This window comes from Pleuronectes platessa, chromosome 15 (assembly GCF_947347685.1).
Source record: "Pleuronectes platessa chromosome 15, fPlePla1.1, whole genome shotgun sequence".
In the NCBI taxonomy this organism is placed as follows: Eukaryota; Metazoa; Chordata; class Actinopteri; order Pleuronectiformes; family Pleuronectidae; genus Pleuronectes; species Pleuronectes platessa.
In genome coordinates this window covers 6,405,379-6,433,138 of record NC_070640.1, presented here as the reverse complement: position 1 = coordinate 6,433,138, position 27,760 = coordinate 6,405,379, and the positions used below count along the sequence as shown (strand labels likewise).

At 42.6% G+C, this 27,760-nt stretch overlaps 1 protein-coding gene and 1 long non-coding RNA gene across 3 annotated transcripts; one reads left to right on the top strand and one right to left on the bottom strand.

Annotated features, from left to right (window-relative positions):
- Window positions 1–550: 550 nt before the first annotated feature.
- Window positions 551–26,925, bottom strand: pds5b (PDS5 cohesin associated factor B). Of its 2 annotated transcripts, none has more exons than XM_053441112.1 (35): window positions 26,814–26,925; window positions 21,171–21,298; window positions 20,679–20,882; window positions 20,290–20,376; window positions 16,940–17,037; window positions 15,795–15,921; window positions 15,390–15,470; window positions 14,774–14,914; window positions 13,589–13,704; window positions 12,605–12,699; window positions 12,232–12,377; window positions 11,096–11,247; window positions 9,958–10,071; window positions 9,304–9,385; window positions 9,159–9,207; window positions 8,900–9,039; window positions 8,322–8,437; window positions 8,119–8,224; window positions 7,519–7,679; window positions 7,242–7,365; window positions 6,811–6,969; window positions 6,629–6,697; window positions 6,388–6,524; window positions 6,043–6,166; window positions 5,609–5,813; window positions 5,060–5,174; window positions 4,734–4,866; window positions 4,509–4,628; window positions 4,105–4,167; window positions 3,885–4,030; window positions 3,564–3,636; window positions 2,344–2,783; window positions 2,150–2,230; window positions 1,518–1,620; window positions 551–1,393 (listed from the first exon to the last, which is right to left on the bottom strand). In XM_053441112.1, the coding sequence occupies exons 2-35, from the start codon at window positions 21,276–21,278 to the stop codon at window positions 1,361–1,363; spliced, it is 4,248 nt and encodes a 1,415-aa protein (XP_053297087.1). In that variant the 5' UTR covers window positions 21,279–21,298; window positions 26,814–26,925; the 3' UTR covers window positions 551–1,360. The 2 variants fall into 2 exon arrangements, with proteins under 2 accessions (XP_053297087.1, XP_053297088.1); XM_053441113.1 differs by lacking the exon at window positions 26,814–26,925 and adding an exon at window positions 24,034–24,296.
- On the top strand, window positions 24,365–25,201 carry LOC128456771 (uncharacterized). The gene is made up of 2 exons (XR_008341887.1): window positions 24,365–24,520; window positions 24,961–25,201. It is a non-coding gene; the product is annotated as an uncharacterized LOC128456771 (long non-coding RNA).
- Window positions 26,926–27,760: the final 835 nt, after the last annotated feature.

The following is a 27,760-nucleotide window of genomic DNA, read 5'->3' as shown; positions in this document are numbered from 1 at the left end:
AAGTTCTTATTTAATATTCAATAACTTTGATGGTGTTTGTGTTGTCTTTTAATTTGTAGATATTTATAATAGATTGAATGGTTTAAACTGCTAAATATTAAGAGTCAATGAGGTTTCTTTGTCATAAGGTACTTCAATATGGGATTTTGGAGCAGATCCAAATAGAATTAAAGTCTGGTGAATTTAAATGTGGTTCTGTTGGGACTTGGAGGGATTCAAGCTACTGAGTGACACAAGTTTTTAATATCAGTATCATTTAAATTTGTATTTGTAAAGAAAAATCAATAACAGCTTCTAATACAAGCTTTTTTAACAATTCTAAGAAGGTTTTGATTGCACAGTGTGTTTAAAAGTAAAAAACAATTATAGATGTTGATAAATTAAGGCAAAACCAAAACTAAATTTGTGGTATTTAGAAAAAAAAAACTTGAACTGTAGCCAACGAGCTCGAGACACTTGGGCCTGATCAGCGTCTCAGCTGAAGGAATCCCGGCTGCTGGTGTCGACAAGAACGAGTGAAGACAAGTGAAATAAAGAGAAGCGGAGCGGCTCAGGTTTTATAGAGAATTATATTGATACAACGGAGGATGTGACTGGGTGGATGTGAAGTTAAATCAGCAGTAAAACTACAACCACGGCTGCTCAGGACTTCTGTCTACCGGTAAACACAAACCTAAAAATGAGACGCACACTACAATCGATTTTAGAGGCAACTCTACGCTGGGACAGGTTTCTGACAAATTTTTTTTTTAGCTTTTCAAAACCAGGTAAAAAACAAACAAACAAAAAAACGTATTAATATACAGAGCTGTAAACAAAAACAGATGATTTCTTTTTCAAGGTAAAATGACACAATTAAGGTCACAAAAAAAAAAAAAAAGGTATAATGGTTAATCTCAATCAGTTTTTAAAAGTGGGACACAGAGGGAAGTCTGATAAGCAACACTGCTTAATGGGAGCATTTTAATAATAATAATTATAATAATAATGATATCGGTGGGAAAAGGCTTTGCAGCATCCCCCCCCCCTCCCCCAGTCAGCATCGAACACAACAACAGAACATGGAACAGACACGAGAGACTATTTACAAGAGCGTGATCTTTTTTGCCGTTTTTCTGTTAAAACCATTTCTACTTGACGTGGCGGACATCTTCACAATGCGACACAATGCAACGAACCACAGCTGATGACACTGGATGTACTGATGCTGTGTGCGTGTGGTATATGCAAGTGTGGGAGTTTGTGTAACAGTAGGGACCATCGGCGTATGAAAAGTTTAAAAAGTTCAATGTCCATGTTTTTCTTTCCCACGTCATTCGTCCACGACTTTAGAGTAGACTCAGGATCTTCTTCTTTGAGCTCATCTTCTTCGCCCCGCTGCCTTCTTGCGACCCTGAGGAAAAACAACAACAACAAACAAAGTGAAAACTCTGGACAGTAATCTGGGGTTTTTAAGCTGCTCTGTACTTCTTGGTCTAAGACGCAGAATTCCCTGAAATGATGAATCCGTTCTGTACCTTCGGTGTTGGCTCGTCCTCCTGCTCCTCCTCCTCCTCCTCTTCTTCATCCTCTTCCTCCTCCTCTTCTTTAGCAGCAGCTGCCTTCGATCGACCGCCACGACTACGAGGGGACACAAACTCAATCAGAACGATTCGTCATGCGGCAGGAAGACATCTTTTTAAAACATGACGATGACACGTCAGCACCGCCCACATGGGCACGAGGCTGCAGCCTGACTCAACAGTTCTTTTTTTGTCACGGTGCTAAATGTCATAAAGAAGCAGCTCCGTCAGATAAAACAGGAAATGAACACTACTGCACACCAGAGGATTTTAAACTCTTGACCGATTTCAATAAAGTATTGAAATAAGTGATTTTTAATCTTTTAAAAATCAGAACACACACTGGAGGATTTGGCCAGAGCGTAAAAGCAAACACTAGATAGTTAGAATCTGACAGAAAGAGTGAGACTCTTCTTCTACAGTTTTTTATTAAATGGCAGTTTGCAATCAACTTTTGGATGCTCTACCGCCACCTTCTGAACTGGAGTATGGAAAACTTGTGTGATTGAACGTGACGACGGAGGAAAAATCAAACATGGAGGAGGACCGAGGTCGTGTGGATGAAATCATTTCATTGAGCCTCTTACGCTGGTTTCTTGGCTGGCGGCTGAGCTGATTTGGGCGGACGACCTCTCCTCTTCTGTGGCGTCGACTCTGTGGACTCCGAGCTGTTCAGAGAGGAAAACCAGAGTCAAGACTGAATCTGACTGACAGGAATCGATCGGAATTATTATGAGTGAAGCCGAGTGACTGGACAGACGACTGGTTTTCTGTCTCTTACCCTTGAGATCGCCGCGGCGTCCTGGTTGGTCTTCCTGCTTTGGTCTTCACCTCCACATTTTCACTGCTCTTGTCCTCCTCCTCCTCAACGTCCTCCTCCTCTGCTGCTGCTACTACTTCCGCCTCGGCCTTGTCCTCTTCCTCCTCCTCCTCCTCTTCGTCCTCCTCCTCTGGTGGAGGAGCTGCCTTCTTTCGCCCCCTCTTCCCCTTTGCGGGTGTGTCCTGACTGGCAGCGGCGGATTTCGGAGGCCGGCCCCTGCGTCCTTTCTTCGGCGGGCTGTTCTGTTCGTCCTCCGGCCGATTGTCCTCATCCCACTGCTCCTCCGCCTCGGCAGCCGTGGTCGTGTTGGCTACCGCCTTCTTGCGCCCGCGTTTTGGTTTGCTGTCCTGGTCCTCGCTGGAGGCCACGCCACGCTTGCGACCCCGGGGCTTTTCAATTTCCTGTGAAAGAGACAAGAGAACATGGTTGACGACCGGTTTCCTGCTGCAGAATGTGGGATTGATTTGTTTATACCTGTAATGAAGACGACAGTTAAAATCAATGTATGCAATTTATATTTTCGGAGGATTGTTAAACTAAAACTAAAGACGGAGGGCGATGCAGCTGCTGTGGAACCTGTTATGTGAGACAGTTGACACACACAGAGTTCTTGCTGATCCTATCTTGACTTCAATCCAGCTGGTGTTTGCTCAGTGGAATCAAAACACAGAGACACAAGGGTTTATGACCGGCGACACTTCACTGGATCACAGCAACACGCCCGTGTCTACTTGTGCCAAGACACTGTGTGAGATAATGTCTCATTTTTATTTTTGCAGCAACAGTAAAACAATCAGGGAAACGTCTCGTTTTCATCTTTTATAACGTTATAGTTTCACAAGATTTGAAATTTATGATCAAATTGGATAAAACAACCCAATTGTTTAACTGTAATAAAAACGAAATTACAGTTACTATGACCCTAACCCTTTCTAACTGGAGATGGAGACACCAAAGAACAACTGAGTGATTGTTCCAGAATGATTGATGAAGCTGTCAGAAGATATTTATACACATGACAGAACATCATCAAGAAAACGCTGATGATCATTTTCACTCTGATTAAACACAAATAACTTTCACTTATGAAGCAGCTAAAGAGCATGAGAAAAGAAAACATAGAAGCTGTGAATGAATTATAGTCAAATCAATGTCAGTATATATATGATGAGGTGTAATACCTTGTCGGTGCTGTCGGCTCTTTTTAGGCTGAAGTCCTCGTTTTCACTTTGATCCATTTCTGTGCTCTCGAGTCTGAAATACAAGAATCACTCAATCCTTACTGTTTTATACACAGCAGTGAAAAATGTAACTCAAGGTGCAAAAAGAGATTCTAAGATGCAGACACCTTTTCTTTCTTTAGTCTTTTACAACCTATGTGCATAACTCAGTGAACAGCTCCACTCTCTGTGCTGTGAGACAGTTTCCCTGCACCTGGATTTGATGGGTCTGAACTTGGATTTGCCTTTAGACAGATGTGTGTGGTGTTATGTGATGTCTACCTGGCCTTGCTGCGTTGGGGGGAGCCGGGGTTTGACGAGGAGTCGTCGTTGCTGGCGGTCTCCATGCGAGAAGCTTTGCTCTGGATCGGTTTCCCTGCTGACGCCAGCGGCTTGTTCACTGCCCCCAGAACGTTTGCAGACTTGGGCTGGAGGAGACGAGGAGTTCCAGTCAACAAAACACAAAAACAACAACAATACATAGAGATTTGATTAGGCTTACCTTTCCTGGTGTGAAGAATGCCTTCATCTCTGGTGGGAGATAGTTTTTTGTGTTGCTGAAATTCTGAAAGAGAACAACAACAACCACCTCCAAAATCAAACACATGCTGAGGATTATGAGAAGATGGGTTTTCTGCCAAACAACGTCATTAGTCACAATGTGATCATTCCTCTGGAAACAAGCCCAGGAGGTAAACTCAAAACACCAGTGTGAACACACAGGTTCCTATTGGCTACCACAAGAAGGAGAATATATATCAGCTGTTTATCTGTGTTTCTTAAATGCACCTTTCAAAGAGGTTTACATGCATACACTAAAACTAATGACGTACAATAAAAAATGCTTTTTAAATGGTTTTCACGAGAATGCTGTGGGGGGGGGGGGGGGGGGGGGGGAGTACCAACCTTGTCGGGTTTGGTGAAATAGCGTGAGGGCAGCACCGGATCTTTAGGAGACTCCAGGCTGTAGGTGGTGCTCTTCGACATGACAATGTTCATGGCTACGTCACACACTGTGTAGAGTTTCTGTAGAGGAAAAACACACACGTCTGGTTAGGAGGAGGATACTTGGGACAGCATTTATATAAACCTTCTGTAGATTATAAATGTATTTAAACTTGTCGTGTGCACCTCGTTGGTTTTGGGATCGGTGGAGGCCTGGGCGTCTTTCGTCAGTTTGATGTTTTCTACCATTTTCCTGATGAAGGCGTGGCTGTTGTTCTCGTTCTTGGCCATGATGATCTCCAGCACGAACCACAGAGCCCTGACAAGGAGGAGAGGTTTGACATCAGCACACCGGGCAGCCATGATTGTTAGCATTTGCCTTTAAAGCTCTTGGCAGATGAAATGTATGACTAATGGAAACAGTAGCAGCAGAAGTCAAACTGGGGGGGGGTCATATCATCCTTTCTGACCTTTTTAAATCAGCAACCAGGACTTTGTCTCTCACTACTTACTCTTTAATTTCTTTGAGCTGCTCGATGTCTTGCACTTTGACGTAGTCTGGGTCGTGTGCCAGCAGGTGGACGGTGTAGGGCACCACGTACTCCGGCAGCAGAGAGAACAGCTTGTCTGTGGAGCACACGAGGTAAATATTAAAACCTTTACCTCATAACAACAGGGCTACGGCTGGAATATTCTTATCCCAGCCTCTTTGTTATGGTGAAGTGAAAGAGCTTTAGATTGTTATTCGATACACAATCCTGCAACAGATGGTGTGGCCCCCATCGAGATCTGATCTCCAGTCTGACATTACATAAAGAGACATTAGAAACTAGACACAGAATAACTGGCAAGATCATTGATTGAAGTTTTTCTCTATTATTGGTTGCAAGGTAATTAATAAAGATTGATTGATCAGGGTCATTATTTTCAAAAGAATCTTCGCTTTTAGTGTCTAAAACTTTAACACGGTACTGTACTAAGTTTCAAATGTCCTGCAACAGAATTTCTTTGAGCTGCTTCAAACAATAAACAACAACCGTCATATGATGTTTTTTCTTTACCGCTGAGTGCCGCATGCTGCTTGAGATACTCTCTGCGAATGTTGACGTTTTTCACCAGGCACTGGCGAGCATGAGCCCGCCTCTCTTTAACGGGGTCCTTCGCACACAGAGCGAACACGGCCATGTATTCCAGAGGCAGCCGGAGGCGGCACAGGCCACGATGGAGCTTCTGGGAATAACACTGCCGCACCTGGTAGCACTCATCCTGTGGAGCAGAGAAAGAAACAAAGACAATGATGAGGAGGAGGAGGAGGAGGAGAAGGAGGAGGAGGAGGAAGAGGAAGAGGAGGAGGAGGAGACAGCGATGAAAGGGTTCAGAGAACGATTGAGTAATACATCATTTAAAAACACAATATAAAATCAAAACTATAGAAATCAAAACTATGATGCAAAGAATATTTTTTGAATAAGAGGGGATATGAGGCCGTTCTTACATTGATGACGAGAGCACACAGCTGATATTGCTCCAGTGTGATGATTTCGTGGTAGCAGGGCTCCTGTGCCAGCTTCAGCAGGGCGGACGCCGCTGCCAGCCGCAGCCTCGACATGTCTGGTTTACTGGAGGATGAGAGGAGGGAGACGGAGACAAAGATTTCTTTATACTTCTGAAAATGTGCTTACGATTCAATCCCCTGCGTCCCCTCGGCTCCACAATATCCAAAAACCAGCGCTTCACTGGAAATTACATGATTCTAATCTGGAGACAAAGGTTTCTCTGAGCTGCTCTAGAAACACACACACACTTTGTCTAATGAAGAAGAAAAGGCTTTATCGTTTACCCCATCCTGCCTTGCTCAGTCAGGTCTCCGTCACTGTGTAGAATAGCAGTCAACATCCTCAAGGTGGAGTTGCCTGATTTGCTCTGGTTGTTCTTCACTCCCAGCAGCCACCTCACCATCAGCTTTATTCCCTGGATCTGAACAGAGGAGGGTCAGAGGTCAAAAACCATACAAAACAAGATTATGATGATATGGAAATTGATATAAGTAGTGTTCAGGATTAACAGAGTTCACTGCTGACCTTGGCCAGAGTCTCCGTAGATACTTCTTCATCAGAAACCCAAAGTTTGGTCGTCTTTTTGCCTGGAATCTACAAAACAACAAAACTGTAAAAACCTGACATCACAAGACATAAATCTGTCCAAGGAGCTCCGAGCGGTATCGATTCAGGCTTTCACCAAAACAAAAGATCACGTGCTTTACCCTGTCGTTCATGAGCAGATCCTTCACGATGAAATTGGCAACGAGAGATTTGAGCGGCGCGGCGAACTGCTCTGGGGCCAGCTGAGCGAGGTGACCCAGGGTGGTCAGAGGCGTGATGAGCTGCTCCAGGTTTGCAGGGTCCAGACCTTTGTGCAGAGGCTGTGGAAACACGTAACATTTCATTGACTGACGGAGAATCAACAGAATGTCTTCACGTCATGGTCAGTAAGACTCAGTTCAGTTTCTTCACTGTTTACCCTGTTAACAGCACATGAAGTCAAAACTGAGTTTTGCTAAGGGTGGGATCCTTTTGATATTTAAATAATACACAAAAAATACAATTGAAAAGGTTATAAAGGCTGATTTGTTTGTAGTGGTTTTTGATTTTATATGTTAAAAAGTATAAAGACAAACAGATGATACTGACTGACCTCAAAGATTTGGGCGAAGTGTGTGTCTCTGTTGGTGAACATGGTGTTGATGCAGTGGATGGCATACTTCGCCTGGCGAGGGGGGCCCCTCTTGGCTTTGGCCTGCAGTACCGGCAATAAAACACTAGGGGGAGCAGGAGAGGGTAACACGTTTAAAACCCAGCAGTAAGAATAGTGTTAACTTACAGAGGGCAGTGTGCTCTGGGCCAGGGTTTGAATGCTGGAGTGTGACTGCACACATCCTGCTGTAAACATCAGTGAGGCGATGGAAACGTACGACTTGATGTTTGGGAAACTCTCTTCCAGCTTGCTGCCGGTGTTCTTGAAGATCTGCAGCGCGGCCTCGGCCACCTTCTCGTCGTCCATCTTCAGACATCCCAGCAGGGACTCGAACGTCTCCGCGGAGTGGAACGACACCGGGTGTGTGAACGACAGCACCTGTGGAGAGGAACAACGACAGCTCAAACAACCAGACGACTCCTGATGAATAAGGATCAATACTCTCTGAAGAAGAGGGTGAAAATAAACTCGCAGGAAAAGATGGGACACGTGTTCGCGCCATCATTATTAATGTGACAAATATGTTTTCATGACTACAGTGACTGCTGCTGGCTCCACTCCCAGGGCAAACCTGCAGGACAGCACGTTCCATTTCTGGATGTTCATTTTCTTCCCGTTTGTCGTTCTCTAATTATTTCACTCAACCCCAAGTGAAAAGAAAAATGTTATATTTAGACCTCAATTCATACTGATCAGAGCACAGAGCCTATAATTCAGTACATTTTATTAAATGGAGCAATAACATGAGATAATGAAATGAGTTCCAACATCATACATTCATCATTGATACAAAGTGGTGTCCAGCTGCCATTTCTACCTTCAACAGTTCCAGTCCTGCTCTGATGGCCTCTTCAGTGGGAACGCCCTCTTCCTCATCATCCGCTGTTCCATCTATCGATTTGTTCACTTGTTTTACCAAAGCACTGATGGATGATAGAAGAGATGAAAGAAGGTCAAATAGTGCACGACTCAATCTCAACTTGCTGGCCATTTGTCATCCCTGAGTTAATATGACTGTACCTGATGGATTCTGTGTCGATGTGTACAGGGGCAATCCTCTCCAGCAGGAACTTGACCATTTCCAGGAATGGATTGCTGGGTTGTTTGGGGCTGCCCAGCTTTTTAGTGATGTCTCTCTGAAGATAATATATAGAAATAATTAAAAAGGAATATTGGTTAAAAAAAAGTATCATTCTGAAATGCAGAGAAGCCTCTGGGAGATGAAAGGATTGTCAGGTTAGTAATTTAGCTATTTTTAGACCTGGTCATGTATTTTGGGTCTTACCACAGTAAAATTATAACCTCTACTTCACATAAAATACGGTTTTACTACAAAAATGTAACGAACATATTCAACAAAGATACAGAAGATGGTGAATTGAAATATTCTACAAAAGTTTGAAAATGTTTCGTTTTTTTCTTAGCATTTTGGTACCAAACACATTCAAAACTAGTGATTGCTGACATTCATTTAACCATGAATCCAAGCTGTCAACATGCTTTGTGATAATGACAATATGAAAACCACCTGTTACTTAAAATACTGATTTAATGAAAACAGGGCAACTACAAAAAGGTGATTTCTCACAGTAACTCACCACACAAACTTCCGCTTGCTTGCAGGAGCAGCTGGGACTGACTAAGGTTTCCAACTGATCTCTGATCCGCTCGTCATCTTCCAGGACCTGAGCCAGCTTCTTCACAAAGTCCTGAGCCTTACCCGGGTCCGGCAGGTTCCCTTTAGACACACAGGATTCAAAGCTTATTGGGGGTAAGGTCTTCCAGTTTCTGATTTCCCTCCATTAAATTAGTAAGCCTTTAATTCAAACCACTAGTTGCTTTTTTAAAATCACTTACTTGTGATCACCATGACTTTGGCAAATACAGCTTTGCTGGATGCTTCAGACTATAATAAATAACAAAACAACAAAAACAAGATTAGAAACACAAGATGAGGGTACATTCATTTATCTGTTTGCTTTTATAGAAGCGTGAGAATTACCTTGGGCTTTTTAACCAAGTCCAGCAGGTCTTTGACGTTATGTCTCAGCAGATTCTGGCACTTCCACATCTCATTCAGAGCTCTGAGGCACCGAGGAGGAGGGGGAGGAAACAAAAGGTTGGACAACAAATCTGGATGAGGTGCTGTAGTAGATCAGTGGAGTAAGAAGTGTATTACTATTCCTAACCATTAGATGAGTTATTTCAAAATAAGTTATTTCTAGATTAAATTATTATATTGTTTACAAAACCCCTTTTCCACTTGTAAAAAAAACCTGCAGACATGGATAGAATCAGTTCATCTGGGTCAAATGAGTGTGTAGGACACACAATCAGCCCAGGCTCCGATCAGCAGTAATGTAAATGAAACACAGGGGTGAACGTGCCAATTTGGCAGAACAATGAGTTGAGCGAGCGCCTCAGTGAATTTGTGACGTCAAACATGACGCAGCTGGGGAAAAAACTAAAAAGGCAAACTCCTCTACTGACCAAAGGCAAAGGAATCAATCACCTCTTTTAAGTGGGTTTATCTAAGTTGAATTAACTGCAGATTTTGGCATAAAAAGCCATAATTTCCTTTTCCAAATCTTCACTTGACAACATGAACAGAACTATCTTAATCCTAAAACTGTGTGTGTGAGTGAGAGAAACTTACTTGACAGCATTAGTGTCCAGGGTGGCATACAGGTAATAAAGACACTTCATCCTCTCTGTGGTTTCCAGGTTGTGAGGAACCATGTACTGGGCGAAGACTCGCTCCACCAGTAACCTAAGCACACAAGGATACAAATTTACATTACATTACATTACATTAGGTCATTTGGCTGACGCTTTTGTCCAAAGCGACTTACAATTAGTACACCCAACATTTATGAGGGGCCATTTAGGGGTTCAGTGTCTTGCCAAGGACACTTCGGCATGCAGATGGGGAAGAGTGGGGATTGAACCTTCTTGTTGGAGAAGGACCATTCTACCCCCTAGGCCACACCGCCCTAATTTAAAGCTGGAGATTTAAAGTACGGGAGTTTTAATAATAAAGCAACATCTGTGAGCCGTCGCCCAATGAGTTCACAAAATGCTGATGAAGTCCATCAGAGCCAAGTGCATCTCCCTGTATTTAGCAGTAGACCAGCATTTTTAAATCTGGCTTCTGTGGCATTATTCCTGAGCTTGTGCATTTATGCATTTGATGCCAACCAGCAATGAATGGTTTGCCAGCGCAGCAAAGGGGAGCGACCAGACGACAGAGAAGGCTTCAGTAAAAGCCTATAGCGGAAAAAACCTCAGGAGAGGAGAAGTTTTGGAAGCTCCAGTTACACACACTTTCACACACTCGGGAACTGCCTGATACAATACAGGATTTTCCTGTTGGCAGCTGAGCAGCTCCCCTGCAAAGAGTCATTCAGAGATTAACTGCACCTTCAAGCATTTCTCTGAAGTTACATCTGAGACAGCAGAGCTTTGTGAATTTGTTGTTTTTTCATTTAGTTTTTTTTTTTGCAGAGGTTCCCACTTTGCCTCTCCATGGCTCATTGACTTGACGTTTCACAGAATGACTTTCAACAGACCCCGGAGAGCCGCTGCAGGTTCTCCATGTTGGTTGAATAACAAACACCAAATTTTCCAGTTAAATATGAAGCGATGATTCAAGAATTCAAGAATCTCAAAGCGTATAGAGTATAATCAGCATCGTTAGGAAACAGATTTAAATACTTGGAAACACTTCTTTAATGGGGTGCTTTGATTTTCCTACACTTTTAAGACAACTGACAGAAACACATGCTCACACATACCTGTCATCAATGCTGTTCTGGTAGTAGATATGAAGAAGCTTGTCTTTGATCCACGATATCTGCTTAGAGGCCTCCCTGCCTCCTTCTCCCTGCAGTGAGTACTTCCTGTAGATCGATGCCAGACCCATCATGGCTTCCTTACGTACACGCCACTGATAACACAGGAAGACAAACAGAGACAACTAGTTCAATCTGAGCTTTATTGGTTTCTACATTGGTCATAAACCCTAGAAGAATAACTATCGCTTTATTAAAGCAGGGTGGCAGGATCGATGTAAACACTACATAGATAAAAAGCCCTATATATTGTTGACAAGTTATATTGCTTGACTTGGCAAAATAGAAACAAAAACCTATTTCTTGCCAAACATGCAGCAGTCCTTTAGGAATGAACAGCCGTCTTCCCCAGATTAGCACAGCGGGGATGGTCGAGTTAGCTAAACACACCACATGTCTCGGTATCAAATGTTGGATTGTAAGACGAGGGGGGGGGAGGAGTTTTCCCCGAAAGGAAACTTCATGAGTCAGCAGAAGAAGAAAAAGGGAGAACTTATACACAGCCATGATTTGCTACAAAGTGGATGAAACAGTCCAAAATGCAGCTAAATGAAATATAACACAGATTTGGGATGTATAATGAAATCTACGCTGAAAACAAGAGGCAATAAGTGAGAAATACCACAAACTACATCATCTAATAAAGCAGAGAGGCATCTTCATTAATTAATTAGACCCAATCACTGTAACAAGCAGGAAGGCTCATGAAGAGGAATCGAACCGTAACATAACTATGGGCTTTACTCCTGGTTACCAGACACCTCATATTGCCCAATTCTTTATTCTTGAAAGCAAATAACATTGTGCTGACAGGTAGTGTTGAAAATGAGATGAGGATTACTCATATTGAAGCTGAGAGGTCTACATATTTGATTATTTTTCTGCCGGTCATATTTCTGGTCTTAATATATTAGTGATGTTTAAGCACAACAGAAAATCCAACTTAGGTATTTAATGTTATAAAACAATAATCAGCTGATATGAAATAAATCTGAAAGCTTCCTTGCTGTATTGTCCTGACCTACATGCAACACATTAAAAACTGTATGAGATCATGCAAACACATTCACAGAACTTACTCTTTTGTCCAGGGTCCTCTCCTTTACAAAATTGAGCAAAGCATCATTGACTAGAGACAAGTCTTTCTTGGCAGCGGTTACTATAGAGACGATGACATCATGGCGAATGGCCTCCTCTGGGTCATGTGATCTGACTCTCAAGTATTCTGGGAGAGAAACACAGGAACAAACGAGTGGGATGTGAGGAAAGAAAAAAAGAAACAGCCACTTCAAACACAGAGAAAATACTGGCGACTGCTTCTTTATCAATCTGAATTACACACTCAGACTCGCTGCAGTGATTTCAATGGGTTTTAAACCGATTTGACATAAGAGCAGGTTTTCCAAAAAATAAGCGATTTGCCCAGAAGTCAGTTGATATCAGCTGATTTACCTGTGAGGTCCTTGGCCAGGTCCGGGTGGTTCATGAGACAGTGACTGGCAAACTTAACACACTCCAGTCTGATAGGCACATGGATGTCATTAAACCTTCAGGGGAGAAAAACAAACAAACTTCACTGACAGCAACTACAAGGCAAAAAAAAAAACACAAACAGCCTTGAGCATATTTGCTGCATACACACACATTCAGGCTTCGTCCACACTAATGTTTTCATCTTACAGCGTTTCAGAACTAAAACGATCTGTGTTTTTAGCTCCATATTGTAAATAACCTCTGGTAGCACTAACCCATCTGAAAACGCATATACCATGACCGTTCATGTTCACTGAGCTTGTCGGTGTAAACAGGAAGCAAATTGTCTACTCTGCAGTTTGTTTGTTTTGTTACAGACAACATTACGGATGAGGAACAGCCACGGTGAAAGTAAGAGCAGGGATTTCTGTTGTCGAGCGGACGATGAGGTGAGGCTGTTACTGACAGTAAGTGTTTAGCCTTCACCGCTGCTGGTAGAGTCAAGACTGATAAAAACCAATAGGGAAGAGAGTGTGGGTGCATTTTCGAAAAAGCAACTGCGTTTACAGATCCCTTCCTGAGATTTTGGTAGTACTGTGGACGTCAGCTCAGGCGAACATATGGCAACAGTGATGCATTTTAAAACTAGAGGTTAGTGTGAATGAAGCACCAGAATCTCACAAGGACAAATTTCTGTATTTGTAATGTAATAAAGTCATAAACTCATAAAAGAGACACAAAACAAACTTATCCCAAAGTAAATATAGCAAACTCATCTTCCAAGATGTTGTAGTTTAAACAAATAAAAACTAATTAAGCAAAGCAAATCCAATTATGGCGTGAGACTAATAGGAAACAATAACGGTGAAAACTCTTCATGTGTCTCTGAAAGTATCAAAACACAGGCACTTAAAGACTTTTCCATGGATCTGCAGTTGCCATTGCCACATCTCTGAAACCCACCTGCCCAGGTAACACTGCCAGAGTGGTTTGTTCTGCGCAGCCAGCTCAGAGTCCTTGGCTCCAAACATCTTAGCCAGCAGCTTCACCACCTGCAGCCTCTCGTCATTATCATTACTCTGCAGAGACACAGCGGAGGACAGAAATCATGCACAGAGTTTGTGGATTGTACCGACACGCCAAGTCATTTACATCAACGCCACTGGAAACATGAATCTTTCCATAGCACACAGAGGCAGCAGTTTATTTGGCCGCAATGTGTTTTCTATAGGACAAAAAGGATTGAAGTTGAGGAAACGCTAGAGACAATCAGAAGCAGAGACAAAAGGAGGACAAGAGTTAGGTTGAGGAAAAGAAGTGAGGATGAAAGGATGAAAAAGCAGCAGGGTGAGAAAGAATAGCAAGAGGGAGTGAGAGGAGTTTTGCTGGTTTACTTTCACAGGAGAAAGAGGAATAGAGCGAAGGTAAGAGAAAGATTGAGCGAGACAGAGAGAGCTTGTGTCGTCTGTGGGGGAGAGATTTTATCGCAGCTATTATTTTGAGGAGGCAGCAGTGATCTACGCTCCCACCGAACAGTTAATGAGCGTTATCCATCAGCAGGATGCCTTGATGAGACACTGCAGAGGCAACATTATGCTGACTGGCTGCCTTATCTTTCTAATATGAAACAACAAACCTACACAGGGAAGAGAAAATGTACATTTCTGCAGTTAATGAGTCGGAGAATTCAGGTTTTTAGTCTGGTGTGTCGATAAACTCAAAATATCAATATTAGCATTAGTATTGCTGCTGCTTCTGTTTCTGTACAAGCAACTGATTTAGAGTAAAACACAAGATTAATGATGTTTATTATCTCTGCAGATGAGATTATGTTTTTTTTCCCCTGTCCCTCTGTAGGTTTGTCTGGTTGGTTGTTTGTCAGAAGGCTGAAACAAAACAACTAGTGGACAGATTTACATGAATCTTAGTGGAAGCGACATGAGCAAAGAAAGAAACCATTGAATTTCTTCTTTTCCATTTTCACCAATTTCCCAGGAAATGAATGGATCTTGATGATAAAACTTTGTTGCAGCTTGATTAAATTTAAGAGGATTCTTGTCTATTCTAGCTTTACTTATGATATGAACTGCAGGATGCTCAGAGAGAAAAACAAACAGCTTCGATATTTATCTGAAAGAGAGATTTTACCTTGAGTTTAAACTCGAGCTGAGGCAGCACAGAGAGCAGAAGGTGGCTGTCGATGTTGTAAAGCTCCAAGATGAGGTCAAACACATGCTCGGACAGATCGCTGACCGAGGTCTTTCCCAGCATCAGCACCTGGTTGAAGAACTGGTGAAGGAGAAAGAGAGGGAGGAATAATGGTTTTAGATTTTCTTGATATGTGGCTCCTGGTTCATTGCCTTCAATGCAACTTTGAAGTTGGTCGGTGATAAATGTGATGAGGCTGGGCCTTAGTATTTGGATGAATCAAATGTTTTCTGTTTAACAGCTGATTTTAACATCCACTCTATCATTTGCTCTGATATGAGCCTGTTACATCGCCAAGAAAATGACAGCATGAGGCGCCCTGGTTCCGTGGCAGAATTTGTATCCTGCTCTTCTTGTTAGTAGACATGAGGCAAACTCTGTGGTTACAGTTCAAACCTTTTCAAATGTTACAGCAGGGAAAAGCATTGTTTCTGAATTTCATTACAAGTATACCAGATGAGGAGGTTCCTGATTTCAATGTATCAAGTATTAAATGTAGGAAGAAAATCACCACCCAGCTACAAAGACTAAATAAACAAGGGTGTGTTAATCTTACATTAGTGATGTAAGGCTCAATGGCCTGAGCGGTCCTCTTCAGCAAAGCTTTGGCCAGGTCATAAGCTTGTTTGTTCAAATTCTAGACAGACAGAAAAACAACAGGTGAATACAAACAGCAGGTCAGAAACACGTCCATGTGCGTTTGTGACAGAAACTTATAGATTGTTCTTGAACCTCATTAGGAAGATTGAAGCAGACTGCATTACCAGTTGTGTCCTGCAGGGGTCTCATTGAATTACAGGGTATGGAAAATGATGTTGGCCTTAATCTAATGATGATTTTCAACTCAATTCAGATCATCATCCGATACGGAGCAGTTTCTCATATTAACTTCATGATAGAACTAAGAGTGTGTGTTTGTGGATGTGTGTTGCTGTCATGTCTGCCTCATTGTGCACGTTACCTTGTGTGCTGGCACCAGGTTCACCAACACTGTGTCCAACAGCTCCTGTGACACAGTGTCTCCCTCGCAGATGATGGAGCTCATCAGGTCCACCATGTGCATGTGCACCTTCTGGTTGTGGCCATTGCTACGGACACGGGGAACAGAGCAAGAAAGGTCAAAGGGCAAGATAGGCATCACTGCATGATTTTAAATATGACATTCAAAATGAAATATTCCTACATATTTCTGTGCTGGGTGACCAAGCTGCAGTTTATGCACCACAGTTGAGATTTACTTTGATGGAAGCAGTGGTTTGTATAGGTTCATGTTGTTTGCTTACTTAATTTCTCCTTCTGAAAAATCACTGATACTATGAACACACACATACACTGTGGGTGTACTTGATCATAATGATCTGCATCAGAGGGGGAGGCAAAGCTTATTACAGAGATTTGTATCTCAGCAACTGTTGTCCAGGCTTTACTAGTCTCATTACCTCCCATTCACTGAATTGTAGACACACACACACACACACACACACACACACACACACACACACACACACACACACACACACACACACACACACACACACACACACACACACACACACACACACACACACACACACACACACACACACACACACACACACACACACACACACACACACACACACACACACACACACACACACACAGCATTCCCTTGCACCTTCTAGCTCACTGCAAACATTTCAAAAGGGAACCAGAGTTCTTTAGATTCATCCTGTATAAAAAGACCATTGTGTAAGCACAACCTTGACCCACACTAACACACACACACACTTTGTTCCAGTGGCAAAGATCCAACTCTACTGCTGCAGAATTCAGCCCTGAAGGTTGTGTTGAGTGGGGTGAAATTGAGAATGGGGGGGATGGGGGTATAGGGTGAAAAGGGGAACGGGGGGGGAGGGCAATCAAAGACAAACAGCCACACTCGGTTGGTTTCATGATGTAGCAGCAGAGACAACCTGAGGTACTGAAAGGAGAAAAGGCCACACAGGCTCATTCTGTTATGCTCAGGGCTGCCACAGCTGAAAACATCATGGACATGTAGACAGAGATATGAACAATAACACTGAACAAGGGGGACCGTGTAAGATTTGATTCAAAAGGACTTACTTGATGACCTGGAAGAGTGTTCTGTAAAGCTGGGTGAATATCTCATTGCTGTCTTCGAGCTCAAAGCAAATATTGTAGGACTTCACCCATGCTATGTTCTGAACAATGAGAGAGGAGGCAGGACGTTAGTGACAATGCGACTCACAATGCAAATGCAAATTAGGAAGGTGACAGAACGAGTGCGGTGAGGGTGGTGGAGGACCGCCGTGTCCAAATCCGTCAAATGGACTGTTCTTGTAAACACTCAGCGGAGGCAAGTTGAGTAAGACAACAGTATGGGCAAACAGTAAAATACATATATGTCTGAACACATGTGCAAATAGAATCCATTACAAAGTGTCAGTGTTGTCCCTGCAGACCACTGACTGAACGTAAAGGAAACCAGTTGACCAGCTGACAGAAACAGATGCACCAGTGACATCCTGTCTAAACAGACTGAACAGACTTTTTGGGCGTTTTGAACGACTATTATAAAAAGGTGGTCACACAGTTTATACTCTGCAGCGCAGCGTCCTGCTGCATAAGCCAATGAGAATTATTGAATAAAAATGCAAAAATATTATTTGGGTGCAGGCGTGCAGCAGTAGGTGAATCTGACTCACTAAGTGCCACAGCGAACAATCACCAGCAAATCAGGGTGGAACACTTTCAGCCGCAGCTTTTCCCTTTAAGCCGGTTCAGAAAGTCATTGTTACCGGTTAGAGTAACACTCAGTCAGTTATCACCACATCAGAACGGAGAATTGTACAGAACTATTAAACCTTTTCTTCAGCTCCAACAAATCCACAGAGTGAGACATCTTCTCTCTCGTAGCTAATGTCACATTCCTGTCACATGTGGCAAACTCCCGGGGGAAATTTACAATCCAATGTTTATGTTTTTGAATGATGATCTTCAGCATTAAGGTCAAGAGGTTCATAGAAATGGGGGTTTATGAAACTAAGAAGGCTCCAGCTGTGTTTGTGAATGTTTCAGGTACAAATTTGCTTGTAAATGAATTACTAGAGAAAAGCACAAGATATATTTGTCTCTGTCTGGGCAGCAAACTAAGAGTAGAGTAGAGAGCTCTGTGTCTCCCACTCAGGGACATTCGGCCATCTGACTTTCACAGAAAGTAACGTGTCCAAAAAGTGGTTTGATTTATTGCTCGCTGCTTCTTTGGAAAAAAAAATAAAAAAATCACTGCGGGGTTCTAATAATAGAAACTATTCGTACACGATAAAGTATTCATTCAAATAACAGTAAATACAAGTCGACTTGAAAACAAAATATGTTTGCTTCCAATTAGACCCAACTTGCTTTGATTTCCCGAGGGAGTAGACTCAGTAGTACTCAGATTCAAGTAAACTCAGATACACAAACAACTACTGTAAGAGTAAATAAAACTACTGAGGGATTTTGGCTGATGATGTTTGAAGGGCTAGTGAAGTCAAACATTTGATATGATGCTGCAGCCGGGAGGAGATGGAAAACAAAACTGCAGATATAAACATGTTTCCTATAAGTAACCCAAAGTGATATAGTTTTGAAGTCATATCTCTCAGCTCTACCAAATAGGCTTCTGTTGCACAGCAGGAGGGACAGTGCGTGTCATTGTGTCACCACTGCTTCCTTTGTGTCTCAACACTCGTCTTCCACATTATTAATTCAACACATGGTTGCATAAGCGAGCAAATTTCCAGATGTCAAATACTATGAACAATTTAAACTGATCAAATTCAAATAACACCTGACAGTGTTTTTCTTTGCACAGAATGAGCCATAAGGTCAGAAACTCATACGGCAAATGAAATCCGGACTGGGTGGAGTGGTCCACATTCACCTTGGGAGAAAGTGTCCCAGCTGCCATTTATAACCCGTTCAATAAAAGATCAGTTCACCATCAGAAAGCAACAACCACTGGTTTCTCTTCCCTGACTGACTAACAGTAGATTACATCTAACACAGAGGGAGGAAACTTTGCATCAACATGTGTAAATTAAGTGAAAAGCAAAAGTGAAAAACAAGCTGTTACAAAACACATCCGTCCCAAAACTAGCAGCTTCACCCACAAAGCTTTTTAAACACAGATTCCCACTGAAGCTCGGCTTGATTTTGAGGAGAGGCTCTGTCAAGGAGATTTGGCCTAAATTACCATGGAACTCATCCATAACATTTCCTACATATCAGTTTGTGTTTAACAATTCCCCATCAATCATGTTTTTTTAAATCACTCTGCCTGGAATAATAATGGTTTGGCATGAAGATCTTTCTCCGCAGTAAAATTTAAATCCCTGTTTAAATCTTTATTGCTTTTACTCCTCCCTCCCTTATTTTCAATCTACATTGTTTTTAGCAGCTCACAAGTTGCCTTCTACTTCTGTGAAAGCTTCACTCTCAGTGTGTATGTGCACTAAAAGGTGTCAGGTTTCCACATTGCACCTGTTAAAATGACATATTGGACCATTATGGCTTCCAAACTCAAATATCCTGCTCCTACGTTGATGTCTTGAACAGATCAGATTATAGGAAACACAGATATTCTCTTTTCAGCTTAATGTGACCATAACATCAAACTACATCATCCTGCACGGTGAAGCTTAATCATCCCAGTGAAGTAACAAGCAGAAGAAAACATCTTTAGCTCTAAGTTTCTCGTCACGGCTGGATTGTGAGGTAGTAATTTAAAGAATGCGACAGGCTTTAACAAGTTCTGCTTTTCTGAGCCTTCTTTATGAATCATCAATCAGGTTTGGGACCTGTATAAAGCTGTGGTGAAGTTCCAGTAGCCAGTTCCCAGCTGGCAAAATATCCAGATTTGTTAAGGGCCACTGGTGACACATCTCTTATCCAACCTTTCATCTCTTAATGTGCTTTTGATCAGAAATGTAGAACACGTCTACGTAGAAGGCTTCTCATTTAACTGACCGTTTAACTGGGTTTAAATATCACTGGTGGCAGACCGTGTTAGCTGCCTTTAATTGGTGCAGATTCTTTAATGGCTAAATCTAATGTGCTCTCTGCCAGCTGTGTGCCAAGGATTGTTCTGAGGAGGAAAGTCACAGTTCTCTGTAACATCTTCGACAACAGAGAGGTTTGTTTTTCCATGTTCCCTTATCTTAAGAAATCAGATCAAGTCACACATTTTCAGGAAAATGTCTTAGGGAATTTTTTATGAATGTCATATCAATATTTTAGCTTCATAGTTCTGAATCTGGAAATCCTTTGATTCTCGTTTCATTTCCACTTTGTAGCTACAGATCGTGAGGCATTGATTAGAGAGCTTTGAGTTCGAGATACTTGATCAAACGAAAAGGAATTCAGACTCACACAGATTCAACCCTGGAGTTTGATTTGATAAAGTCACTCACCTCGAGCAGGTAGAAGTATCTGTTGAACTGGGCGCTCTTGGTGTCCTCCAGTCCTTTGAGTTGTCTGGTGATGAACATGAAAATGTCCTGCAGACAATAAAGAAACACACAATGAAGGCTCAACACACACACACAAAGTTGTAGTCACTTGCCTAACTTCCAATAGAAGAAACTTAAAATAGCTGAACAAACAATAAGAAGCAATTATGCATGTAATGATTTGTGTCTGGCTAACAAACAGCCTGGGTTTACATTGATCTATAAAAAGATTCATGCCATTATAAGTCTTCCGCCACATGCTGCACAAAGTTATGGCCTACTTCAGGGTAGATGCAATTAGGTTAAGTAATTAAAACACTGAGCAATTATGATGGAGCAAGGGAACGTACCTTAAGTTTTTCTGGGGAGGTGTAAGGAGCCTCCGGGGCGTAAATCCTGAATATGTCCGCGAGACAGCAGGCCACCAGCAGACGGACGTCCTTGTCTGGGTGTTTGAGGAAGAAGTCCGAGGCCAGGTGGAGGGCCAGGTTCAGGTACAGCTCCTTCTCCTCCTCAGAGTCCTGGTCCATGTCCATGAAGGTCTTCACAACCATCTGGACGAGGGGTGAGGGTTTTAAATGGAGAGAGTAGAGATCAGTGGGTTTTTTTTGCCTAAGAGTTTGTCTGTTTATCTAACCTGGGAACCATAAGTCTAGGGCACTGAGATCAGTTTGCTCTGTTGCACCATGCAAATACAACAATCAAATATTTATATCAATAACGCATTGGTCAATTACTCATATATAAGAGTCTTAATGGCAACATTTGGAGCTCAATATTTATACAACAAAACTTAAACATTATGACTAATAATTGCTGCAGAAAGTTAGAAAGACACCAACCTTGAGCCTGCGGACCATTTCCTCCTTGGAGATTTTGTCAGATATCTCCTTGACCCCCGGGGGGTAGGTCACCTTCCCTTCTGCGGCTCGAGCTTTAGAGTGAGCCATCCTCTTTAGCTCTTCACTGCCTGAGGAGAGAGAGAGAGAGAAAGTTTGTTAAGAAACATCTGAGAGCAAGAGAGAAGGAGCTGGAAACCCCCAAATCTTAGAGGAATTGCCAATCAACACTGTTAACTACTTGCAACCCAGGGGAAATCTCTCCTAATGCGGTTACTGGTTCGCAGTCTGGAAACAGCTTCCTACAAACTGAAATTGCTGTATTCAGAATTGACTTTTCACTGCGAGCTGCAGCGATAATTATCTCCCACAATTCATTACTGCTGCCAACCGCCTGTCAAAGATTATACCCGACTCATGTTTGGGGCATTCATATAATGCAAAATGGGCTTTGATTTTCCATTTCAATCTAGTGCACCTCTCATGGCCACAGAAGTCACACTGCTCTCTGCTAGACAACTGAACAGCCTGACCCCCGCGGCTGCTTTCTGTCCATTTGAGAAATTTAAAAAAGAGACAAACTAGTTCTCAGCACGGCTCAGACACTTTCAGAGAGTCAGGGTTTGTAGGCGTGTGTCTCCATGCTCAGGTGCTCATTTGTAAGTATATTGGCACTCAACCCTGTATAATGTAAATTCAGCCCGACAGCGGTCGTGTCAGCCACGTTGACGACAGCCTGTTGACAAACTTAATTTTATGGTGATTTGTTAGTTGTCAGCAGGAGAGTTCCAGGAAGACAGTTCTGAGATCAGTATCTCTCCCAAGGACACTTTGACAAGGGGACCGGAGGAGATAAGGATCAAACCACCAACCGTGTGATTAATGCGACAACCGGGGCCGAAGCAGCGCGACGTCGGAGTCTCTTAGTTCATCTCTAAGCACATCCTGGAAATATTGAACTAAGGGCTGCAATTAATACAATTTATCATATCATTCACGGATTTTGAAATGTGAGGATTATCTTTTTTTGTGTATACGACGATAATCTGAACACATTTGTGCTTTTGTCCATTAGTTGGAATTAAAGCAAGATGAAAATATCACATTTAGTTCGTGGAAACTGGTGAGAAATGTTTCACAGACTAAATTATGAATGTTTTCTTCGTATTAAGTCATCATTATCTATATCCAAGTCATCTGTGCTGAAATTACATGGCTGGTTGAATAATACAAGATTATTTTTGTGTGGTATACAGAAACACCTTTGTTAATGTTGAGCAGCTGTAACGTGGAATGGACTATGGGTATTTCACACTAGATGTTAGTCATTAGCTGAGATGTACAGTAAAGCCCTGACCAGCACCAAAGTGAGCCACTTCTTAACATCAGGGATTTAAATACTTCCTGAAAATAGCTCCCAAGAAACACCATCTCTATGGCCCCTTATTTCGTGGCAGCTTTGTAAAACGGGTGATGTTTGTGAACCTTGCATCTTCTTTTTCCAGATTGTTAACCAGCTCCATTTCTCTCCTGGTTTAATGAGTCTTACAGAAACAGTGTCCTCCTCCATAAAAAATATCTTGCGGAACAAAACAAATTGTATACTTGTGCGACTCGATGCTATTTCCAGACTATGTGACGAACCGAAAGCTCCAAATGAGAATATATGACATTGCTTATTTACATTTTTAACTTGGCAAAGTTAGGTTTGTGGGTTGGTTTGTCAGCAGGATTATGCAAAGGACTGCTGGAAGGATGAGACATGGACCAAGGAGGAACACATCCATTACATTTTGGGGGGCAAATCCAGGTATGATGAGGAAGGGCATTTTTCAACATTTACATCAATTTCACACAGAATAAATCTGGCATATTTAGGAGGAAGATAACTATGAGCAAGTGCAATTCGGTGCCGCTCAACTAAATTTAAGGGGACTGTTGTGTATATGTGTTTTTCTTTAAGCTTTTCTACATTTTAGATTGACACTAATGTCATCATATTGTAAATTTATACACTATTTATTTGTACTCTAGGTACTAACAGTTCCTATTTGTGTTTAAGTGTCTGTGTAAGTACTTCTTTGTTGTTTATAGCTGTGTCGTCTTTTCCACCATCAACCTGCAGATGAAAACTTGCATCGTTCCTTTGGAATAAATAAACATGAACATAAACCGCTTGGCCTTGGTGGAGAGATCCTCTACTCTGAGTCCTTCTCCTGATTTTATTACAAACAATAGACCATTTATAAACATCTGACTTAGACAGATCCTTTGGCAGATTTCAGAGTTAAGTGTAGAACTACTGTGCAACGACAGCATTTCCACCAAGGTAAATTTCGTCTCTCTTTTTTCCCACTCCGGCTGCCATATATGACAAGTTTGGCACTTAGGCGGCTTTCACTGGTTAATGACCAAAATTGACTGAAGTGTAATATGCCTCAGAACTCGAGCCTGCGGAACATATAAATGGTGTTTCTGTCCTGCTCCAATATCACACCCTACAAAATCCACCCAAATACTTGCATGTATACTGCTAACAGCTGCTTTTACATGAATGAACAGACGATCTGGCTTTTTTGTGTGACTACAGACTTGTTTGTGATTTTCTCATAACACATTTATCTCTGAAGGACAATTGATTATTGTGAAGGAGCGCGGGTCAATAGGTCTGCCGGCTGACAAAGGCTCTTTGTGGCTTTGATTTAGAGGCCAGACTGCAACACCGAGTTTTTAATCGCAATCCAACAATTTTCCGCAGTTGTACTCTGGCTTTTACACACAAATACACAAAACACACCCACACACATTCACAAAGCCAAAAGCACAAACTGGACACTGGCAGGCAGCCAGCTCGCTTGATTCTGACCTTCTGTTCCACCGCACAGCTGCTGCCAAATTTGAGTCCATATCTCTCTCCATCTACCGCATTGACACAGAGAGCGCTGGCGGCCAATCAAAGTAGAGTAATTCTCGACTTAGGGACGGTCTGGGCACCATCCATCCGGGAGACATTCACTTCCAATAAGAAGCCGAACCAAGTGATCACACACAGGCCAACTTCACCCCACGGTAAACTTCCCGAACAGGGGCCTCGCTCTACTCATTACTACCTTATCACAGTCAGAACACATGTATCCCCCCCCCCCCCCCCTGAGTGTTTTCTATCCGTCTGCTGTGTGCCCCTTTTAGCCCTTAAACACATCTGCCAGCAGAAATACGAAGACTCAGCGCGGCTCCCCTAACCTAATCTGTACCTCGACACTGACACCCATCAGGTTTCAACCCAGCGGGGAGAGTGTGCGACAGGCAGCAACCAGAGGAAGGACACCACTGGACACCAGAGGGTTGTACGAGTGAGCTCAACGACCTCCACACAGGCACACACATACACAAAGACACACACACACCAAGCGAAGGAAAGCCCACAGCCAAGGGAAGCATCAGATTACCCCCAGAGGCAATGACATGAAATAAGACAACATTTACCAAACAAACTAATCTCTACCAATCTGTGAAGCCCAGTTAGAAGAACACAATGAAGCAGAGGAAGTAAAACAAGTCCACGGGTTATTAAGATGACACAGTGAAGTGTGGTTAAACCTTCTATGAAGCCACTCAAACTACACACAGGCAACACTGCTGAATCACATGTCTACAGTTATTAGGCTGCTCAGACATTTTGGTTTCCTCTCCACTATCCAGTCCACAAAGACACTTAAATTACCATTGGGGCTTTTTGCAGAGAAAGAATTTGACCAGACACAATTTTTCTTTTGCTCTGTTTTTCTTTCAGTAAAGAAAAAGTGAAGTCTCTGGGCTGCAGCCAGCAGAAGGAAACATTAACTGCAACCAGAAGTATGACAGCGCAATTCCTGATGAAACACTCATCCGTGAAATGTGTTTGTGTGCAAAGCCATTTAATAAAAGATAGCGAAAAATATGTACAAGCTCAAACACTGAATTAAAACTTGCCAGGCATGTGTTGTTATATTAAATTCCAATTTGGCTTTTTAATGAAGCCGTATTAAATTCAATTTGGTGTCGGTTATCCATTCCAAATATTATTTTAATAGCGCTTAAATTGGAGTTAGGCAATAGAACAATATCAATCATTCTCTAAAACCAAGTTTCATCAATAGCCATATAACAAAGGCTCAATATATTTTGATAGAACACTTATGAACTGTGCAGACACATTATTGATCTGCATCTGATTTGTTTTTTTTTCTGTTTATAGACTGTTTATCATTCTCTAAAGACACAACCCTCAGTCAGGACCAACAATCTTATTAGAAAACTTCAAATAATACTTTGATGATAATCAACATAAACTGATCATGACTAGATTTGAATCTTGATATCATTTAAGAATCACAATCAAGTTGTTTTCACATACAGGGAATTTGCTTTGGTGTCATATCTGTGATGATGGATGTAAGTAGAGAAGTGTGAGGAAAGATAAAGTAAGTTATGGATAAAATACTGTGAGTATCAGGAGAAAGATAAATATAAGTAACCAAAGTACAAGAGCAGGATCAGGAGAGAAGGCTGCGATATCATATGAAAATTAAAGGGTGTGAATAATGAATAGTTACAGAGCTGTACAGCAGTAAATATGCAAAGCACCCAGGTAATAACGACCCTGGAGCTTCCCACTGACCATCTGACAATAATCAATAATCACAGACTGATAGCTGTCAGACCTCACTTCATTAGACCCCATGCTGTGCCCAGAGGAACACCTCCTCCTGTCTTTGTGCTTCTCCCCAAACCCCCGGTGTTGTTTTGCAAACCTTATTATGAATAAAACAACAAGAACCATGTGGGCAGCCCTCAGAGATCCACAGCCCGGGCTGGAGGAGGCTAAACCCGGCTGTGGTGTCTGGGACGCAGCCGATCAACCGATGAATAAACCATTTACGCTACGAGGCGACGTCTCTGCAATAAAAAAATAAAAGAACAGCCACGCTGGGAGTCACAGCGACAATATTTAGCCTTCGCGCAGCAGCCGGGTCCCTGTTAGCATTAGTGGTATTTTCTCGGGGGGGAGAGAGCGCAGACCGGGGGAAACACTGCGTGGATGTGCGGGTCTTTATTGTGGTGGTAGGGCAGCGTGTCAGGGCCGAGGACCGCGGTGCAGCCCGGCTCCTTGGTGCCGTAATGTGGCTAATCGAGTTAGCTGCAGCTAGCCAGCTAGCTAGTGCGCACAGCAGGGCTAGCGTTAGCATTAGCAGCAACAATCTCAGTGACAAGAGGGCGGACACTGGACAAAACAGCCCGGTTCAGCCGCCGTTATACCGACACCCCCGACCGCGGCGAAGCTACCTAGCCAAGCCACTGGTTACCGGAGCTGTCGGGACACCTGGTCCGAAGAGTGGGCTCCAATATTATCTTGCTAACCCTATTGTTTTGGGGGTTTTAAGCCGCAGGACCAGGTCGAGCAGCGCCGCGGATCGAGCCGCGGCATCCGAGGAACACGGGCGAGCGAGGCGGGCTGTGCTTCAGCTCGCTGCCCGGGGGAGGAGGGAGGGAAACCGGGCCACTCTGCGGACACATCACCGCCCCCGGGCTGCGGCTCGCGTTCCGCCGCGGCTTCCGGAAAGCGCCGCCGCGTCCCGATCCAGCGGCTCGGTGCATTTCTCTTACCTGTTACGGTGAATCGGGATCAGTCGCGTCCTCCTCTGCAGCTCTCTTCCCCCTCCTAGCTCCAAAATGGCGCCAATATGTGGAGCTCCGGAGCCCATGGGTGCGAGTGACCAGCGAGGGCACAGCGCCACCTATAGAGGGACTGTATGTAGGGCTGTGTAATCATGTCACTCCACATAAATAAACACTAATTATTTATTAAAAAACGTGTTTATTCTTTCACTGTTTATTCCTCTGGTAAATTTTGCTATATATTTTTCGTGCCTAATTTCAATTTCATATATGTGCAATACAATTTGTTTACATTGACCATTATTCGTATGAGTCCTTAAAATATTGAGTTAACTTAATACAGATTGTGTATTGGTGCTATAAAATGGTAAATGTATTCTAGTCTTGATGACCACTCATAGTACTTCTTTTGCCATTCATACATGGGAATCGAACCACCGACAGCTGCGCACAGGGTAAATAGTGGGACCAATAAAAAAATAAGTGTATCTTAACTCACCTCCTCCCTTTTATCCTATATTTTCTTCTAATTTGACAACTGAACAGTTACGTGAAAAGAAGTTAATGTAATTTCTTTCATTGAGTTCATAAATAAAGTTGTTTATAGGGTGTGAATGTTTTTTTTCTTTAACCGGTGCTGCTGAATAAACAATTAAACAAGAATTATTTTCTATCAGGTAAATACAATACTGAAGTCTGACCATTGTGGGAAATGAGGAGAAAGAACTCACCCCAACAAAATTATTCATGTAAAAATGTGTTTACGGAAAATACCAAACCAATGCATCACTAAGGGATATTTTGACAGTTGCCTTAATGGCCTCTTCTATGGTTTGTGTCGAGAGTCTAGTTTTTCCCACAGTGCCTGAACGCAGCAGCAGAATGAGGTTTTTCCATAATAATCTGATAAATGAAACAGGGTCACACAATCATAA

Bases quoted from the DNA above. Each gene is read 5' to 3' on its own strand.
- pds5b (XM_053441112.1), bottom strand. From the start codon at position 21,278: ATGGCTCACTCTAAAGCTCGAGCCGCAGAAGGGAAGGTGACCTACCCC. The intron at 9,386-9,957 runs GTAAGTTTCTCT...TCGGTGCCTCAG, and splicing joins CTGGACACTAATGCTGTCAA to AGCTCTGAATGAGATGTGGA. The intron at 7,366-7,518 runs GTACGTTTCCAT...TGCTCCCCCTAG, and splicing joins AGTTTCCCAAACATCAAGTC to TGTTTTATTGCCGGTACTGC.